The 20,159-nt window shown below is 45.0% G+C and overlaps 1 protein-coding gene across 1 annotated transcript in view; it reads left to right on the top strand.

The window, feature by feature from the left end:
- The window catches only part of LOC8052063 (corticotropin-releasing factor receptor 1), a 192,390-nt gene that overhangs the window by 124,544 nt on the left and 47,687 nt on the right, over nucleotides 1–20,159 (top strand). Inside the window, exon 7 of the mRNA XM_040215631.3 lies at nucleotides 19,071–19,156. Coding sequence (XP_040071565.1) covers nucleotides 19,071–19,156 — 86 coding nt within the window. The remainder of the gene's footprint in view (nucleotides 1–19,070; nucleotides 19,157–20,159) is intronic.

Raw genomic sequence — 20,159 nt, 5'->3', positions numbered from 1 at the left:
TGTGTCGACCTCTATACTTCTTCCTCCACAGTCCAGTTTCGGTTTCTATTTCGAGCAGTTGCGTCTTTCTACTTTATTTAAAAATATAGGCTACCAAATATTTATTTGGTAGTCTTCTGGTACCGTATTGAATCACATGGCAAAAAAAAAAGTGAAAAAATTAATTTTGGGGGGTGTCAAGGTGATAAGACAGCGTAATGAAGAGGGGGCGGGTGCTGCGAAGGCGTGCACATTGGAGTAAGCGTACGCTATTTTAGTGTCCTTTCCGCTCCACAGTTTTAGTTTCGTTAGCTCCAAAGTGGCGCAGCATGTAACAAAGGCCAAGCGCTGTGGTGTTCCCGCTCATACTGTTTGCGATAGTACCTGACTGTGACGTCACACGCCGTCATGGTGTCATTAGACGTCTCGGGGTGGCGTGACGTCATGTCACATCATCACGGTTTACGGGATATTGCTTATGGATGTCGGGGACACAGCAAAACTTTGTTTTGGTAATGCGATTAATGCAAAGGTGCAAGCCAGCTGGACAGGAATGATCATAACAATCACTGGAGAAGGGGAACAAGGGGGACACCCTTGTTCCCCTTCTCCAGAGATTATTATCATCAACATTATTTCGAGTTTGCGATGATCCGTGCAGACCGGGAGTCGAAACCCTGCCGGAGCGTCCCAAAACCAATACATATTTGACTCTTCCACCGGATACCTCGAGCTTTGCCGTAAATTTCACCAGCTATTGGTGGGCTGCAATTGATGCGTTCTTGTTGGCTCCTGAGTGTGGTCGACTGCGTTTTAACACAACTGTGTACGTAAGCTGTGCGCAAACGCGCTACTCAAGATTCTGCACCCGCGCCTCTGGAAGTGGGCGCACCGCACTCAAACGCGAATTCGTGAACCAACCTTTACAGTGTTGCACGTTCGCTGGAATGCCGCAACTATATGGGGACGTTTTATACTGTGAATATGTTTTGAAGGACTGCAAAACAAATGGTACTTGAGAGTCCGGTGCATAGCCCTAACTACAAGACCAATGAACCAATGAACAAGACCAATGACTAAGATACTTGCAACTTCTTACTTTATTTGGAAAGCAATTGCTTGCAATCTACTTTTTTTGTTAGTGATGCCATTAAGATTTGGATTGTAATACATGAGCAGAGGATCCTATTTCTTGACGTTAGTGGTGGTAGTTCGTACGTTGAGATTACGAATTGTTCATCCATTGGCTATGCGCTCGTACGCCCTTCGAATACTAATCCTTAACGGAATTTAGCCTACAAGTTTCCTTTAACATATAACAAAATTATGAACTTGCGTTCATAATTTCATCTCGCATTCTGTATTGCCTCAAGCATTTTATCAGACCTGCTTTAGCGTTATTTTTTTAAATGCTTTAGAGCGCAGCTCTTAGGCGCCCGTTTCCGGCTTGAGCGGCGTCGGCGTAACCAAGGTCACCCCAAGGTCACGTGACCCCCAAGGTCACCCCAAGGTCACGTAACCCCCGAGGTCACGTGACCCCCCAAGGTCACCCTAAGGTCACGTGAGCTCCTAGGTCACGTGACCTCCAAGGTCTCGTGACCCCAAGGTCTCGGACCCCCAAGGTCACGTGATCCCTCCCAAGGTCACGTGACCCCCAAGGTCTCGTGACCCCCCGAGGTCACGTGACCCCCCGAGATCACGTGGCCCCCAGGTCACGTGGCCCCCCTCCCCCTCCCCCGAGGTCACGTGACCCCCTCCCCCCGAGGTCAGGTGACCCCCCGGAGCATATTAAGGAATGAGGGGAGGAGAAGGGGGAGGAGGAGGAGGGGTCTACCCTCCCCTCAGTACCCTTCCCTCCTCCTCCTCAAGAGCTGCGCTCTTGAGGAGGAGTTGTAAACGGCTTTCACTTTTTTTTAATAGTACAAGCCTGTCGATGATATTGATAATACCTGCATGCTGTAATGATTTAATACTTATTAATACCTATTGCCGGCTTCCAATCGGCAGCCAAGGCAGAAGAAGGCATACAGAGCATGCACAGGAGAAAACCTAGTTACACACAAGTGAAGGAGAAAAAAAAACATATATGACTGGGCACATCTGAGAAATAACTATAACTGAAGAAAATTTCTGAACGGACGAGGCATAGGTAACGTTGGCCGGAACGTTATTCCATTCGTTTATGGTGCGCGAAATAAAGTAGGTTCCTAAGCATTCAGTTCTGCTGTAAGACATCACAGTTGAGTTGGAATGCTTAGGTCGTGCATGCCGAGATGAGGTAAATTGCATAAATCTGTCGAATGAAAGGCGAAATGAGTCTATTACAATAGTATATAAAAGGTCTAGACGATTCATTTTCAGCCTGGTTTAAAAAAACACTTGCACATTAAATTTTTTTTTTTTTTTTTGCGAGGCGATTTAATACGGTGTTAGAAGACTGCCCAATTAATATTTTGCTACAGAGTCACGTATATTTTTACTAAAGCCTAAAAACGCAACTGCCCGAAACCGAAATCGAAACCTGCGCACGGAACTCGGAGAAATATACATCAGGAGAGTGTACCAAAAGGCACGTAACTACTCCCGACCGTGCGCTTTTTTTTTTTTTTTTTTTCACTCCTTTATTTTTTTTTTTTTTTTTTGGCCGCGCGCAGCAGACGACATAGGTTGCAGGAATCGTTTTGACGTGCGATTTCTTTGCAGTTATGTCTGTTCTGCTCGCTGTTCTGCACTTCGAAATGAGTTGTTTTTTACATTGAAGAGTTTGAAACAGGGATGGGCATATATCAAATACAAATATTTTAAATACGTATTTCAAATACTTTGTGTATTTTGCATTTGTATTTAATTAAAAATTGGATAATGTATTTGACGTGTATTTAAATACTAAAATGTCGGTATTTCAAATACAATTGTAATTAAATACAATTTTGTGGGCGAAAATACATCTTGTTTTTATGCATGTGGTTGTAAGATATAGTCTCCACCCTTTATTCGGCCATGGGGCTTTTTTGTTTTTTTTTCTACTCCGGCTTTATTTTAAAGGGACTGTCCAGAGCAGGAAGAAAACTACGTTCTGCACCGAATGCAGTGTCTCTCAATCAAGCACTAGCGTTTAGTGACTTTGTAATTACGGTGCTAGTCCAGGGCAAGAATAGTGACGAAATCGACGTTCACAGGCAGACTGGCTAAATAAGTGCCTGTGACAACTTGTAATGCTTTCCAGCCTGATTTCCATCCCTATTTTTGCCTGAAACATTCTAAATGCGCGGGTCGTCCAGATTTTTGCAACTGGTGCGAGTTGCAACAATAAAAAAATCTCTAGCTAGTGCTGCGCGTCTTGGTCGTATCGGTTTTTTGTTGCTCTATACCAGGGGCGGCCAAGCTGCGGCTCCCGAGCCGCATGCGGCTCTTCGTTCGTTAAAGTGCGGCTCGCGGCTCCCTCCGCTAACACCCCCCCCCCCCCCCCCTCCTCTCTTCCGGTCGCAGGAGCACTTCCCCAAAAAATGAATGGAACGCGTCTTAAATCAAGACAGGTTGCGGTTCGGTAGTCTTATGCTACTGCTACATTACGTACATTTGGATCTCTTTTGACTCGGATAGATTGGAAGTAGCTCTAGTATTGTTTATTCCTCTCAAGAAAAGTTTGCCTCCCCCCCCCCCCCCCCCCCCCCCCCCAGCGGCTCTTGGAAGTTTCGTGGTTCTGTTTGCGGCTCTTAGGCCGGGTAGGCCTGGCCACCCATGGTCTATACCAAGGGTGGCCAAGGTGCGGCTCGCCAGCCGCATGTGGCTCTTCGCGTGTTAAAGTGCAACTCGCGGCTCCCTCCCCTACCCCCCCCCCCCCCCCACACACACACACTCCCCCGTCTCCCTCCCAGTCACACGAGCACCTCCTTAAAGGGTAACTGGAAAGAAAAAAAAAATATTTTTAAACAGCCTAATTGGAACAAGCATGTCACAAAACAAATCTTCCGCGAAAAAACACATTTTTTCTAGCAATATTTACGCCACAGGACGTAATTTAACCGGGGTCACAACTTCTCCACATTTGAAACTCCTGCTCTTTCGACGCGCGCGGAGTGGCTGTTATACGTCACTCCGTGATGTAGAGCAGCCACTACGTGACGTATGATACCAACTTTGCGGCACGTGATTTAAAACGGACGAAATAGCCGCAAACTAAAATCTGTCTCGCGCAATAAAATTTGCTGTAAAAAGTTTTGTTTCTGGTGGAGAACTTGTTTTGTGACATGCTTGTCCCAATTAGGCTGTTTAAAAATACACTTTTTTTCCTTTGCAGTTACCCTTTAAAAGGCCTCTGACACGCCAAAAAAAAAAATTTCATGCTAGGCATTGAAATGACATGTCAGGACATTACAAGATAATTGGTTCACTATAGAGGTGCGTAGTTTTCTTATAAAAAATAGAAATACGAGGCCCAATTCAAAGTTCCCGAGAGTACACTGTGACGTAACAGTGTACCGCAAGGTGTCGGGGCGGTCAGAAAGGAAGGCATCGCCGGAAGTCACGTGAGCTGTATCCCTCCTCGTGCTTACCGCGAGCGCGTGTAATATTTTTTTAAATAGTTTTGTTATTCTCCGCACCTCCACGAGCGATCCAAGCAGACAAGGTATCTTTTATTTGCTTTTCATCGCTTAATGCTGCTGTAATGGTAGAAGAAGAGTCAGTGAATTGGCGTGATCAACTACAGTGCCTAGAAGGTGCTCTGTGAGGAACTGTCCCGGTATTTCAGCAACTGAAGAAGAGATCACACTGCATGCATTTCCGAGAGACGGCAGGCATCTTCAGCCTGGAGAGTATACGATGATTCGACGACCTCGGTGTCCGAAGCTTCACCAATGCAATTGGACGTGCCGTACGCAAGCAATCCTAATTTCTGCGAGCGTCCTAAACTTTTTTTCAGAACTTGATAGCTTGTTTTGTGCCCAGTATAGCTCTGTATCATCGGACTGACGGCATGCACTCGTACACTGGCTTGTACTCGCAACGCTTTCATCATTGAGCTCCATTACGTCGATCTACTGACTCTTCGTCCTCAACTTTTACAACGCGCGATCTAACCAACGCTGCAGCGCTAAAGAGCTAGTGGAACTGAAACTTCGTTTTCTACAATCGCTCGTACAGAGAGCAGAAAATTAAAAAAGAAGTCGTTGGCACGGTCGCGGAGAGCACGAGGAGTGAAACTCACGTGACTTCCTGCGAACACACTTTTAGTGACGTATGTGGATGCCTCCTTTCTGACCGCCCCGACACCTTGCGGTACACTGTTACGTCACAGTGCACTGCGGGAACTTTGAATTAGGCCTCCTATTTCTATTTTTAATTAAAAAAAACTACGCATTTCTATTGAAACAATTTTTTTTGTAATGTCCTGACATGCCATTTCAGCGCCTAGCATAATTTTTTTTTTTTTTTTTGGCGTGTCGGAAGCTTTTTAAAACGAGAAATGGAACGTGTTTTATATCGAAAAACAGGTTGCGGTTTGGTAGTCGTGTGCTACTGCTACCTTAAGTACAGTTGAACTCAGGGAGCCTTCATGTGGGCTTTGCTAGGGTGATGCCACCCTTTGTAATACCGCTCGCTGACGAACCAGCAGCCATTTTGGTTCTCGGCGATAATCCGTGGGGCCTATAACCCTCCCGGAAACAAGCACCTTATCTCACAAGTTCGGAGCAGCCTTGTGGAACCCACGGAGGGAGGATTAACATTTTCCCCTTCGGATGGGATTACCGATGGACACAAAGGCCACTTTCCGGCGCACGGGGAAACACTGAGAGGAACAAAATGGCGGTGGAAGAGGGTGTGGGAAAGGGGAACAGGCAGTTGGCATCACTCTATGCGAAGCGCACATGAAGGCACCCTAGTTGAACTGTTTTTGACTCGGATAGACTGAAAATAGCACGAGTTTCGTTTATTGCTCTGAACAAAAATTTGCCCCCCCCCCCCCCCCTTTCCGCGGCTCTTAGAAGTCTCGTGGTTTTGTTTGCGGCTCTTTGTCCGGGTCAGCCTGATTACCCCTGGTCTATACCAAAATGTAATCGACAAAAGAAGCTGCTTGAAGCTCTGCACTTTTTTCACCTATTACGTCCAAGCTGATTACATTTTTTTTTTGTGAATATATTTCTATTACGTTACTAGAGCAAGGCTCTAGTAACGTAATTGCACACTCCCGAGTGTGCGATGCAAGATAAAATGAGATACCCAGAAACCCGTTGCAAGTGCCCTGAAGTCGCTGACGCAAATTTTGAGGAATGTATTTGGAAAAGTATTTGGAGGAGACCAAATATATTCGGTTCTATTTGTATCTTGCACTTAAATGCTTTTTTGGGAATGTAATTAGGTTTGTAATTAAATACATTTTTTATGAAGTATTTTGTATTTGTATTTTGATACATATTTGCATGTATTTTGCCCATCCCTGGTTTGAAATGAGTAGTGCGTGCCCGTGGTGAATGCCCATGATCGACTGTGAAAAGAATGCCCCCAAGATGTTGCGTGAAGAGCTACCTCACAAGGCATCCAAACGTGGCATTGTGGAGCAGAGTCTGCGAAAATTTCCCAAAGATCAACTAGATCGGGACCCAATATCTGGCTGCAATTCCTGCAGAACAGTTAAACTTCGAAAAGCGGACGCTACCCGATTTATATGCTCCTTGCATTTTCTAAAAAGGACTACATTTAGTTCACAGGTGTCAAAAAGGGAATCCTATATTATTTAGTTGAGTGATGTTTCGCCCGCAACCTTTTTGTTTTCAGAGATAATTGTAAAAAAATTAATGTGCAAACATTGCAAAATGTTTGACAAAAAAAAACAAAAAAACCGCACGCCCACACTTTGGATTGAACCTGGGTCCGCTGTGTGTGGACCGGAGACCTTTCCACTGAGCTACTGGGGGAACTCTTCGCAGATTCGTAGTAATGCAGCCGGTGGCTGTAGGTGGAAAGGTTTGCTGTAGATTTCTCTCTAGCAAAAGCACCCCCCTGGCTCAAAATCGGGCAGCACCACGCATTGGCCACATTCCCACCTAGCAGAGAAGTTGCACGCGTGCATATTTACCTTGAAGGACGCACTTTGTGCTTGACTTTTGCGCGAGTGGTGTCTTCAGCCAAGAAAAGGGGTGACGAGTCGGCGACGTCTTCGTGCAAATTGGCTTGGTGGTCGGGCCTGTCGTACGGGATGAAATCCAATTCTTTTGATCAGTCCCAAATTCCTCTTTTAAAGGCAGACAGGGTTCGCCGGTACCGCGAACGACAGTTCTGGAGTAGAGGTCCCACGCCCGTCGTCCGCTGCCATCGCCGTCCAACCCGCGAGCCTGACGATGCGCGATACAATGCCATGTTGAGAACTACGCAGTGAACGCACAGAATACTTCCAATTCGTTGTGCAACGTTTTTTGTTTTTTTCTCAACCCACGTATTTGCAGCTTTTTGAAACCCCAGAAAATGGGTTTCATATTTTTTTTTTTTTTTAATATTGAGTGTTGTGGATTCTTTTACGGAGGTCCCTCTACTAATAATCACCGCCCGATTGGTATGCGCTCAGAGAGTGACATAGAGAAGGTCACTCAGAGAAGGGCACCTTCTCACTCAGAGAGTGACTAGCTGCGTTTCTCAACGCGTGAGTTTCCTTCAGAACAGGTAACGATGGTGTAAACCTAGTCCATCTTTTGCTCAAGAGAAGGGATCCAAAGCCTGTGGCGGGATGGCCATATACTATACCCGCGTTCCGCAACGGCTACATATACCATGTGGTACTCGATGTAAGCGTCAGCGTCCCCTTCTGTCCACGTGCACGCAAGCTCTAGGGACTGCTCGGTCCTTGGAGGGGGCGGGAGCTCAGCGAGCAAGCCGGCTTGAACCGTTGCCTTGAGCCGCTCACGCCTGAAGGCAAGCTGGACAGCTACAAGCCACCTAAATGTCTACCGCCTCCTCATCGGCCAGGCCGTGACGCCCCATAACTTACTAAAAGTCTTGCTGTCATTGCCACGACAGGCCAGAGTGAAGTCGAGAAATTAACTTATAACTCGCCTCTGCCCTTCGTGGATTGTTGGAGTGACGCGAAGCAGCTAGCCGTCTTGGCCCAGCAGTTGCAAATCACAGTGCTCATTAACTCGCCTGCCAGCTTTTTCGATGTCAACCGCAATTTCCGCGTTTACCCGACACCCGCTGACAATGTCGTCCGCCAGTGTTCCCGGTGTCCACAGCTATTCCCGCAGTCTTTCCGACACCCATCTGCACCGCGAGCCTCGACAAGCGCTTACTTGCTTACCGCATCTCTCCAAGCCTAAATCCTAAATCTGCAATGAGTCCTGGCTGTTTCCTTCCTGCCAGTCACTATCCTGCCTTCCAGCGAACATGCCGTGCCTCTCCTCTGCCTCCGAAGACGACTTTCTTACATCTTAACCACGCTCCTCGTGTTCTGCCAACCATTGTAATGGGGTACCCGAGAAAGCGCGTCTGCAACCTCGTCCTTCGAGCCCTTTAGGTACTCGATTCGAGGAGACACCTGCTGAGCTCTGCTGTGAGACAAGTTGCCAAAATTTCAACATACTTTGTCTTAACGGGCATCGTTAGCGTTAGTGAACAAACCGCTTAACGAATCCGTGGGACTCCCTGGGGACGACCATAGAAGCAGAGGCGTACCGAACGGGCCCCACGTTGGGCGCCATTTTAGTGTATTTCTTTTTTACGGAGATCCCTCTGCTAATAATCGCCGCCCGATCGGTATGCGCTCCGCTCGCCACCCAGAAAGTGACATAACAACGTGAAGACAGCGAATGGGTTTACTGTACCTCTCGGTCGCCCGTCGTCGAGAACCGGCAATTCAGGCACGTCGACCCTTGTTGTCGCCCGTCGATCAGAGCTCACAGTCGGCCTCCGTGTCCAGGCTTGAGAATCGCCTTCCCCATTCCAGCGCTGCGTAGGCTGACTGTCCAGGGCTATCACAGCTCGAGTCTCGTTGCGGAACCACCCCGGGATCGTCGTAGCCCAGGTCATATGGCCAGGGCTCGCCGTTTCCACCGGTCTGGACTTCGAACCTCGCTAGTGGACCGCTCCGGGGTTCGCCATGGGGGCCAGTTCTCGATCAGTGGATTTCCGGGGAAAGGAACCGAATTTTGAGCCGCAAATTCTGTTCTGGTAGTTGTGCTCTCATATGTCACGTACAACTAAAACCTTGGCGAGCATAAATACCCTGTTCGCTGAAAATGAAGCACAATGCTTTCTTCTGAGCCGCTCGACTCGTTCAATGTTAAATTTAGTTGCAGGGTCCCAAACAACATTTACATACTCTAAAACTGGTCGGATTACTGTCGTGTAAATTGCAAGCTTGGCTGTAAGGGTATTGTGTTTCAGCCATGTTAAGTAACGAAGGAGTTTGTTAGAAATAAGTAAGATTTGTTTAGAAAAGTCTATCTTTCTACAGCTGCGTCGGCATTGTTTTTTTATGTGCCTATGTTTGTGTGTGCATGTTTGGGCGTCTTCCGCCCCCACGCGCTTTCGAGCAGTCGCGGGGCTCGGTGGAAAAGAGTCGGACCTCGGTCGTTAACAAAGGGATTGGGTTTCAGTTTGGGACGCCGGAACACCCCTGTCTTGGGCTTCTGGCCGCACTTGTGACTTTTAAGCGGGTGTGCTTGTGTCCGGCGTATTTCGCCGTCAGTGTGGAAACTTCGCTTTTAATCACCGCAATAACTTAACTTGGCGGCGCCAGTCAGACGACGCAGAAAGCATGTAGTGACTCTACAAAGAATTTGGGTTTGAGCGTTGAGGTGTCGAGGAGGGTCACGCTGACAGCTCGCTGATCATTGGGTAAGAATGTACCATGTGACAAAGGGCAAATTTGAAGTGATTGGTCCATCTCTGGAGGGAAAGGAGACCCCTACGAGTCTAGAAAAGGGCTGCCAAGAGTATTCTCGGGGATTCGGCTTTTGAGATCAGGCAGATTCGACTCTTGGGACTGGGGGACTAAAGTATGGGCTTTAATTTTGGGAGTTTTGTCATGTAAATTACTGTTGACTTGTTGTCGTTTTGTTTTTAAATAAACGTGGCCACACGGGCCATCGCAAACCAACCAACGTCGTAATGTGTCCAGCGGGATCGAACAACTTTTAGAGTTTTTTTTTTTTTTTTGCTTATTTGACTTCCCGGGGGACTTGCATCGGGCGAACACCATCATGGGTCGTCACCATCCTGACCGGCACCCTCTCCCTTGGAAAGTGGACTAGCCACCATTTCAGTAACCAGAGCTTTGCTAATGCCTTCTGAACAATCCAATATATGTGGCTATTACTTATACTACCTGTACTACTTATACTTACTACAGATATTTATGCTGCTGATACTTACTTATACTACTTAAAGAGCTTTGTGTTCATCATAACAAACTTTCCTATGACTAGTTATTATGTTCTTTCACGTCTTTTTATAAATATGTTATTTTTTTATACATCATACTTTTGTAAATTCTCAAACATGTAAACAAGAAAAATATTAATAGGGTGTTTTCAGATAAGTTTGGCCGACCATGTCCGGTGACTATTTTTCGTTTTTACGAAAAAATATATTTTGTAGACTCAATAGCCATGAAAACAAAACCGAAATCAGTTTTCTGAGAAAAAAAAAGTGTCCTTGTGGAAAAAAGTAGAAGCACACTCTCAGTGCGAAGCGCTTTCTGCGAATTGCGTGAAGTTGGCATTTGAGTCACCTTCCCCCCCCCCCCCCCCCCCCCCCAAAAAAAAAAAAAAAAAACTTTTATGCCTGCCGGTCTAGAAATATTTATAAAAAATTACGTATAAGTTGGATTGACTCAAAATATTTGTCATTAAGTATCGACGTTGAAAATTCCTAGAAAACTTCCCAAACATGGCACATTCCGTAAAAATACTTATATATTATTCATTTATTTTCTTCGCGTCTATATGCATCAGAACATTCAAACTTTGGCAGCGTGTTATCCTTTATCTTATTAATATTGGCGCTAAATATGGTTGTCCTGGGCAGCGAAATAAATTTACGAGAAGCGCTCAAACGGGGTAATTTTAATATTTAACAGTTATTTTGAAACTCAATTAAAGCAGAAAGAAGACCATCTTTCATTTTTTTTTTCAAACTCTCCCAGGTTAAGGCCAATGGTAGGTACAAACAGAATCTGCAAAATCATGTTGCCTTATTTTGTCTATTTGAAGTTATAAAGCTAGACATTTCACCAAATTGAGGCTGCCGCAGCACCGTGAATGGGGCTTCCCGTATATGACGAATTCAATAATCTTACAAAGTATAAAAATGCTCGAGGGCGCTCAAAAAGAACCAAATTTACGGCACAGAGTCGGACGGGTGTTTTAATGTGAGCATTCTTCGTGAGTTTGTGTATAACACACTCTAAAAAAGACCCGTGCGTCTACTTTCCCGCACAACACTCGGAGAGTTAATCACCGCAACTTACGGAGGCAGCGCAGCGAATGACAATGGCGGAACATACGTTTAGACCAAAAACCCTAGTCTGAGTTGTGACATTAAGCAATGCAAGCGTGACTGACGTTTTGCATTGCTTATAATGTCACAACTCAGACTGCGTTTTTTGTTCTAAACATATGTTTCGACATCGCCATTCGCTGAGCTGCCTCCGTAAGTTGCGGTGATTGGCTCTCCGAGTGTTGTGCGGCAAAGTAGACGCACGGGCGTTTTTTAGAGTGCAGTCGCAGAAAATGCGCGCGGTCCGGAGCGATCGAGAGGCACTCTCATGCCCCATGCTTCGCAGGGACGGTTTTCAATTGCAACAGCAGGCGTGTAGGGTCTCTGTTTGCACAGAGTATAGAAACGCGACTCCGCTGAACACATGTATATCTCAGCCTTTTGCCTGGCGGAAACATGATTTGGCGTGGCCAAAACTGGCGCCTCTTTACAGCATTCGAGCCACTGCCGCGGTAGACCGTGAAACGTGAAGAGAAGACAAACACTGGAGAAAAGCGTATTGTTTTTTTTTTAAAGTGATAGCAGTGATATGGATTATGGACCCCTGAGAGAGCGTGCACTTTTACTTGCCCTTCTCGTGGACCATCCGGCGGACGCTCCGTGAGCATCGTGCGTGCGTATTGCATACGCCTAGTGTTCCCCACGTTTCAATGGCGTAATCGTACAGTATAAAACGAGTGTTCTGCGCTGACTATCTCAACAAGCACAAGAAAAAATCAAATATTGGAGGAACTTTCACGGTGTAAAGAATTTGTACATCGCTTTGTTAAAGAAGCATATGCCAGAAGCAGCTCACTCCATCTGAGATTCCGACGTTTTGTGTCAGAACTGCTTCAGCCGCTCCAAGAAACTCGTCAAAGAATCTCCGGACACATCTGAGCCTGACGAAATTTTTGTTCCTTAGGAAGCAGCCGTCGAGGACCTTAAAAAAATCATTCAATCTACAGAAATATCACCTCTGAAAGCACGGACTGAGTTTAAATCGCATTGTCGGAAGTCTTACGCAAGGTGGAAGAAGAGGAAAATTGAGAGCGTTCTTGTTAAGAAAAATTCATCAAGCCTCACTGCAGCATATGGAGTGATGGATGAGCTTGGAGCCTCGGTAGAAAGGTGCACCATCTGTCCGGAGTTGTTGAGCAACCTGAGATATGCGTTTTATTCTTCTGTTTTGTACCAAGAACGATGCCGTCTCCTGACCTTGCTCCCGAAGAATTTCTCGCAGCAACATATCCAAAATGTGATTCCTTCAGCAACTCGCCACCTGATGCAAAAAGCAAGGAAGAACCAAGAGTCACTCGGAGTGTGATCAATTCCTGACCCCTACAGAAGAATGAGGCTGAGCCAAAGACGTTCAGGCGGCACTGAATTACTACACTAAAGATGAACTCAACTGCTCCCAACAAAGCCCGAACAAGAAGGACGTTATTGGCATCACTTCAAAGGGGCAAAAATAATATGTGTAAAAACGTTTTATGACTAGGTCTATTCGTGAAACTTTCCGGTTTTTTAAGCAAGCTCACTCTGACAGGGCCGTTGGGCTCGCCAAGTTCTATTCATTGAGGCCAAAGTGGGTGGAGTATACACCTTAGCACGAAGTTTGCGTGTTCACGTACTGGGCTAATATCAAGCTAAGTGTTTGGACCTTAGAAAACGCCATTGGAATTATAAGAAGTGCTGAAGATATTCGAGAATGACTATATGCGACGTTCCACCTACGAAGTGTTTCCTCGGCCAGTGCAGCTCATGCCCAACACCTGAAGCTCTCACTGCGTCTGACCTGGGAGTCCCAGATGATGCTGAAGTGTTTTACTCATTCTGGGAGAAAGGAGAGCTGATAAGAAAAGAAGTGAGCCCTGTTACGTTTGTAAAACATGTTTTGAGAGTTCTTGAGAAAATGGGTGCAGCATGAATATATTCGACGCGAGCAGGGCAAAACAATAAGTAAAGCGAAACAATTCCTAGAGAAAAGTAATGTCGTGCTCCATTTTGATTTCGCCGAAAACTGGACAGTAGTACTGCCCAAAGAGGTTCAGTCATATTACTGGCAAAAGACGCGAGTTTCGATCTTCACATGCGTGGTGACAACTAGAGAAGGAACGTGTGGCTGCGCCCTCACCAGTGATGACACAAGCCACGATTCTGCCCATGCATGTTACTCACAAAACGTGCGTGGGCTAGTACGTTAATTAGTTGAAACAACATTAAAAAGACAAAAACCACAGCTCATGTGCAAACAAAAAAATTGTTCGACCGGTTGACAGGCGCTAGGTCCATGCCCGGTGTAAAAGTGAGCAGGGGAGGCGACCACAGGGTAAAGGATAAAATCACAAGATATTTACTAACTTCAAACAACAACGAAAAGCTCTCGCCAAAACCGCCGGTGACGTACGCTCGCGAACGGGCAGAAAAATCCCAAAGAGTCGCTCAATACAAGCCGCAGACTCTAAGCGCACGGGCGCAACAAAATTAAAGTGGTAATAAAAGTCTTATCTGCCGGATCGTCGGTGGTCCAGGAATTGGATGCCTCCTCCATGGTCTTGGTCCAGTCCGTTGGACAATTTTCTCTGGCGCACTTTCTCACGCACTCACACTGCAGCACTAGCACCACGCGGTACCAGACAGGAAACCAACAAAACTCGAGGAAGATGATCATAATGTAAAAACAGCGCAAACACGGACGAAGGAGAAGAAACACGCAGACGGAGCCTCGGAGCCCATGATCTGGTAGCCCCAATTTGGTCATATTTCTAGCTTTATAACTTGTTTTTTGCAGATTATGTCACAACCTATCATTGGCCTTGATGTGGGAGAGTATAACAAAAATCGAAGATTACGTTTTCTTTTAATTGAGTTTCAAATTAACTCGTAATTGTTGAAATGACCGCATTTGAGTGTTTCTCACACATTTATTTCGCTGACCAGGATAATAATATTTAGCGCCAATATTAGCTATATATAGGATAACACGCTGGCAAAGTTTGAAAATGCGGAAAAATTTTTGCGGAATGTGCCATGTTTGCATTTTTTTCTAGGAATTAACAACGTTGATACTTGATTATAAATATTTTGAGTCAATGCTCCTTATACTTAGTTATTTAGAAAATATTTCTAGACGGACAGGCACAACAGCTTGTTTGGGAGAGGTGACTCAAATGCCAACTTCGCGCAATTCGCAGAAAGGGCTTCGCACTGAGATTGTACTTCTCATGGTTTTCCTCAAAGACATTTTTTTTTTTTTTTGCGAAACTGATTTTGGTTTTGTTTTGATGGGTATTGAATTTACAAAATAATATTTTCGTAAAAATTAAAAATGGTTACCGGACATGGTCGGCCGAAATTATCTGAAAACACCCAATAACTTTTTACGAATTTCAATTTAGCGTTCAAAAACGCCATAGGTTGTAAATAAAATTCAGCAGTTCATTTTGGGCGTGGCGGCCAACTCTTTTTTGTTGTACCCATATAGAATTGGCACATTCGTAATAACATCTTGCAGACCAGTTACCTGTATTCCAGGTCGTGTGCTTTATTTAGTTATTTTCATGGAAAAAAGGAAGCTATTGATTTTGTTTTCTTTTTTACAACTGCTGCGACAATTGTTTTTTGTAACTGGGCTCGAAAATAATTCCACTTTCATTTCGGTGTCCCTGAAGATGATGGTTAAAATTTCTCTCCAAATCAAAACCAAGATTTCACAGATCCCCAGCCAAAGTAAACAAAAAAAAAACTTTTGAAATATTTAGAAACACTAGAAACACTCGTGAAAAACACTTTTAGGCACAGTAGTAACACAAAGTACGTATCGTCGCATCTATAACATTTAGAAAAGCTGTAATGTCTCGTCTATATGATAAAAGAGGAATAATTTTCAATATCTCTAGTTTTTTTTTTCCAGGGCTAGGCACAGTCATTTTGTTGTTCTAGTGTTTTATTGCTTGCTGACAAGAAAGCAACAAAGAGTTTCAAAAGCTTATGGTAAGATTGACTAGGTAAAAATGTAAAAATGGAACCTCACTAAGAAAATCTGAAAAGCAACCGGCATTTTGATCAATCATTTTCAAACTTGAAACAACAAGATGAAAATGCTCACGGAACATGCAAGTGTAACTCACCTATTTTAGTTATTAACTTTAATTGGCTAACTGTGTATAAGCTGGTCTCTGTGATTTCTGTGAGTTTCAAAGTGCATATAAATTATTCAATCAACGCTTTGCTGCGGCACCCTACGTCTTTCAGCTGGTTTTCGGAGCACCTCATTGTGCTTTGTTTTACCTGACGGACCGGAGCAGGTCACCACAAGCCATCACAGCAAATCCGGCGATGTGAGAGTATCGCTTGACTCAGCTTGCGCATCGGTGCGCCCCTCCCGAATGTCACATGACACCAACACGGCATAGCATTGGCTCTCATGGCTCGTAGCGTCCACTGCAGTCCATCGTAAGGTGAAACGGATTAAACCAGTCTCTCCAAATTGTGTTCGCCAACGAAGTCTCCCATTACGCAAAGCGTAATATTTTCTTCCACGTTGACATTTGCAAGAATGTTGATTTTTTACAGTCGGATTTGATTTAGATGGCCAAAACACTGTTTTATTTTTAAAAAGTATGCATTTTGTGGCCTTACCTTCCCATTTATTGCATGCACGACGCTGTGTCCATCACGTTTCTAGATCAAAATGTCGGCGTTACTGAGCTACACATGTTTATATATTGTGAGCACCTTTATTTTGTTGCGTCCGCTGGGTTTGCAAAGAGCGGGCCCCGGATAACCCGAACAGTCTTAAAAATCATGAAGTAATATTTTTTTGCAACGTGAACTGCAGACGGCTGCCTCGCTAAATTGTAAAACCGCTCCTAATTAACTTAAGAAGTGGTTGTCATCCAAAAAAAAATTAGTTTCAAACTCGGTTGATATTGTTTAGTCCTTGCTTAATTAAAAAAGTATAAACTCAAACGCGATACTATGCTTGTACCTCAAAATTGCAAGTCTTTACCTCGCTTTGCCCGTCGTTAATTAAACTAAAAGGGGTACAACAGGGAGTTTCAGAGAAAGGCGAGCCGTGTTCTTCGACCCGGATAAATAAACTACGCACCGTCGAAATTTCAAATTATGGTAGAATATGAAGCTAGCGTTTAGGATAGAACGCGAAAGTTTAAGACGATGACGTTACCTATATCAAAAGAAAATTGAGAAAAACGACACTTTTCTTTGAGCTGACTTCCAATACGCCTTACATCGAAAACACACGAAATTATATTGTGGACCCTTCTGGGATTTATATCTGTGAAAACCACTTGTTATCAAGAAATAGAAGATTGTTTTCTCTATTGCTAACAAGTTTGTTCCACTGAATTTTGTGATACATGGGCCCACAATGACACTTCTGGTTTTGGCGACATTAGTCTTAGGTGGACGTCGTGTCATTGAGACATTTTGTTTTTCTCTGTTATCTTTTGATCCAGATAACGACGTGTTCTCACTTTTGCGTTCTATCCCGACAACTAGAGTCAGATTCTCATCGAGATTCAGCTTTCTACAATGCAGAATTGTTTTACGCGAGCCGAAAAACACGGTTCGTTTTTCTTGTGAACTCCTTCTGAATACCACATTCCCTATTCTGAACCCATGTGATTGAAAGGACATTAGAAATGCAAACAGGTTGTCAGCATCTCCCGAACATACAGACTGTTTTTCCTGTGCTTCAGCTAAACGGAATATATATGTCAACTTGCCCCAACTTCTCAGCACATGGAACAGAAGATTGATGTGCTTTTTGGTATGAACACTTTCTGTAATGCCTGAATATGTATTTTAAACTTTCTGTCCTAGCGCGTGCACCCAAAAAGATTACCAGGTCTCCCAAAAAAAGAAGAACCGATACTTTTTTTTAACTTTCATGGGGACTATACTCAAGTTCACCAAATTAACCGTAGTAATAAAAAAATAAAGTTCGCATCCTCTGGGGGGCTTACTGATTTGCTTCTTTAAGTGGGGAATCGAAATGTACGTACGCAGATGCACTTCAGTTAAGTTATACACTCAGTCAACTTTCCGTGGGAGAGGGGGCCGGTCATTCAGGATGGTGACGACCGATGATGGTATTCGCGCGATGAAAGTCCCCCGGGAAGTCGAATAAGAAAAAAAAAAACTAAAAGTTATTCGATCGCGCTGGACACATTACGACGTTAGTTGGTTTACGATGGCCAGTGTGGCCACGTTTATTTCAAAACAAGACGACAACAAGTCAACAGTGATTGACATGACGAAACTCCCAACATTAAAACCCGTACTTTAGTTCTCCAGTCTCAAGAGCCGAATCTGCCTGATCTCAAAAGCCGAATCCCCTGGAATCCTCTCGGCAGCCCTTTTCTAGAGTCGTAGGGGCCTCCTTTCCCTCCAGAGACGGACCAATCACTTCAAATTTGCCCATTGTCACGTGGTACACTCTTACCCAATGACCAGCGAGCTGTCAACGTGACCCCCCTCCGACACTTCAACGGTCAAACCCAAATTCTTTGTAGAGTCACCACATGCTTTCTTCGCCGTCTGGCTGGCGCCACCAAGTTAAGTTATTGCGTCGACTAAAAGCGAAGTTTTCTACACTAAGCGGCGAAATACGCCGGACACAAGCACACCCGCTTAAAAGCCACAAGTGCGGACAGAAGCCCAAGATAGGGGAGTTCCGGCGCCCCAAACTGAAACCCAATCCGTTTGTTAACGAACGGGGTCCGACTCTTCTCTTCCGAGCCCCGCGGCTGCTCGAAGCCCCCCGCGCTTGAGAGAACAAGACGACTCCCCGTTCACGCTCTCACCCCTGCCGCGGGTCTGCGAGCAAACGCCCAAAAATGTGGACCCGAACATAGGCTGATAAAAAAAACGATGCCGAGACAACTGTAGAAGGATAGACTTTTCCAAAACAAATCTTACTTATTTCTAACAAAATCCTTCGTTACTTAACACACTCTAAACCAAAAAGGTATATTCTTACACCCTTTGTCCCATATAAGACACCCGAAAACATCAGTTTGGCGCACAACGCACTGACGTCGATCTGACGGTACTAACTTTTATGAGAGGCTTGATAGCCGTGTGGTACAACATATTAAATTAATTAGTGTACGTGTTACTGACTACAAAAAACAATAATCGCGGTTTTCTTGGCCCTATTGCAAAACCGCAGTGTTTTCTTTCTGTGATCTTTGATACATACTTTAGCTATTTTAAAGGTTATATCGCACCGTTATCAAGCCCCTCGTAAAATTTGTTGCCGTCTTTTCGACTATAGTGCGTTGAACGTTGAACTGAAGTTTTGAAATGCTTTATATGGGACAGAAGGGTGTCAGGCAATACCCCTTTTATTAGAGTGTAGGTTATTTTATCGAGGCATAAACATTTGAAACTTTGTTTCTTTCTCCGTCACCCAAATTTCGTAAGAACTACTTCGCACAGCGTACGAACAGTGCGCAAAAACCTGTTCTCCTTTTTTTTTGTGTGTGACAACGACTATAGATTTTTTTTGTATTTGTACCGCAATAAAAAGGGCTGTCTTTCCTAAGATAACTCCAGGGTCGTCCTTTTTTCCGTTGCTTTTCCTGGTGCAGATCAACACGGTGTTTCTGATCAACATCATCCGGATCTTGCTGACCAAGTTGCAGTCAAACACCTCTATCGAGACCATGCAGCTCAGGTGGGACGCCTCTTGGAGATTACGTGCCCTTCCAAATACTCTCGTCAAGTCTTGATATTCTTATACCACACAGTGCATGCGGAACGCGAGGCATTAAAGCCGTAGTCGCACCGCTTGGTATATATATTACTTTAAAAAAAACTCTGCAGACACTATCTAAGTCACGTTCCTTCCTTGTACGTTGCTCTTGTCACATCTGTCACCAAACAACTCTCTGCAGTAACGTTCAAAACATGCATATGTACGAAGGAAGCATGCGTCCAACTTGCCTGACGCGTGTCCCCAGCTCATTCTCTCATGCATAGCCTCATATATACGGACAAAGCCTGGCAGATCGCCACGAAAAGCGGCCGCCGAAATGGAAAAAGTGGAGCGGCAGACAACAGATGAGAGGAGAGCCACGTGACTGGCGCCGCGCTGCGGCGAAACGCCACTTCTCCCGACCGAACAAGTGTGTTTCGGATTCTCGCCGCTGCAAAAGCTGCGCGCTGACGTCCAGGTTCCCCGAAAAATGGCTCTTTGATGCTCTGTGCTACCAGGTCCTCGCTCTCCAAATCTGCGACTGGGCACTCTATGGCTCCGTCGTCGAACTGCCAGGCTTTGTGAGTGTAGAGGAAGCTATGTCTCATGGTGTCCGCAGCGACCACCGCGGCTTTTACGCGACGCGTGAGCAGTGCGCCTGCGGCTTCAAAGTGCTGCGGTGCGACCAGCTTTGCCCGCCTACAAGGTCCCCAAGACGCTCTGGTGTCTCGCATTGTGCCTTGCAGTAAAATCCTCGATCGAAATTAGTCTCGGCTCCTATAGCGGTGTCCTCCGGCAGCTGCGGCGCGGCGACAGCCTAGACACTGCTGCACAATTATAATGATTCCGTAATGTAATCAACTTTATTGACCATACATATGCAGTTTCCTTTATCTGTTCAATCATTTTTAATGTATATTTTTACTTGTGAGTTGTTTTAGGCAATGTGTGTCGTTCTATCTTAGATTGTTTTTGATGTGCC

This window comes from Ixodes scapularis, unplaced genomic scaffold, assembly GCF_016920785.2.
Source record: "Ixodes scapularis isolate PalLabHiFi unplaced genomic scaffold, ASM1692078v2 PGA_scaffold5__190_contigs__length_132052651, whole genome shotgun sequence".
NCBI classification, from domain to species: Eukaryota; Metazoa; Arthropoda; class Arachnida; order Ixodida; family Ixodidae; genus Ixodes; species Ixodes scapularis.
The sequence above is the reverse complement of the archived record's forward strand: the minus strand, read 5'-3'. Positions and strand labels throughout refer to the sequence as shown.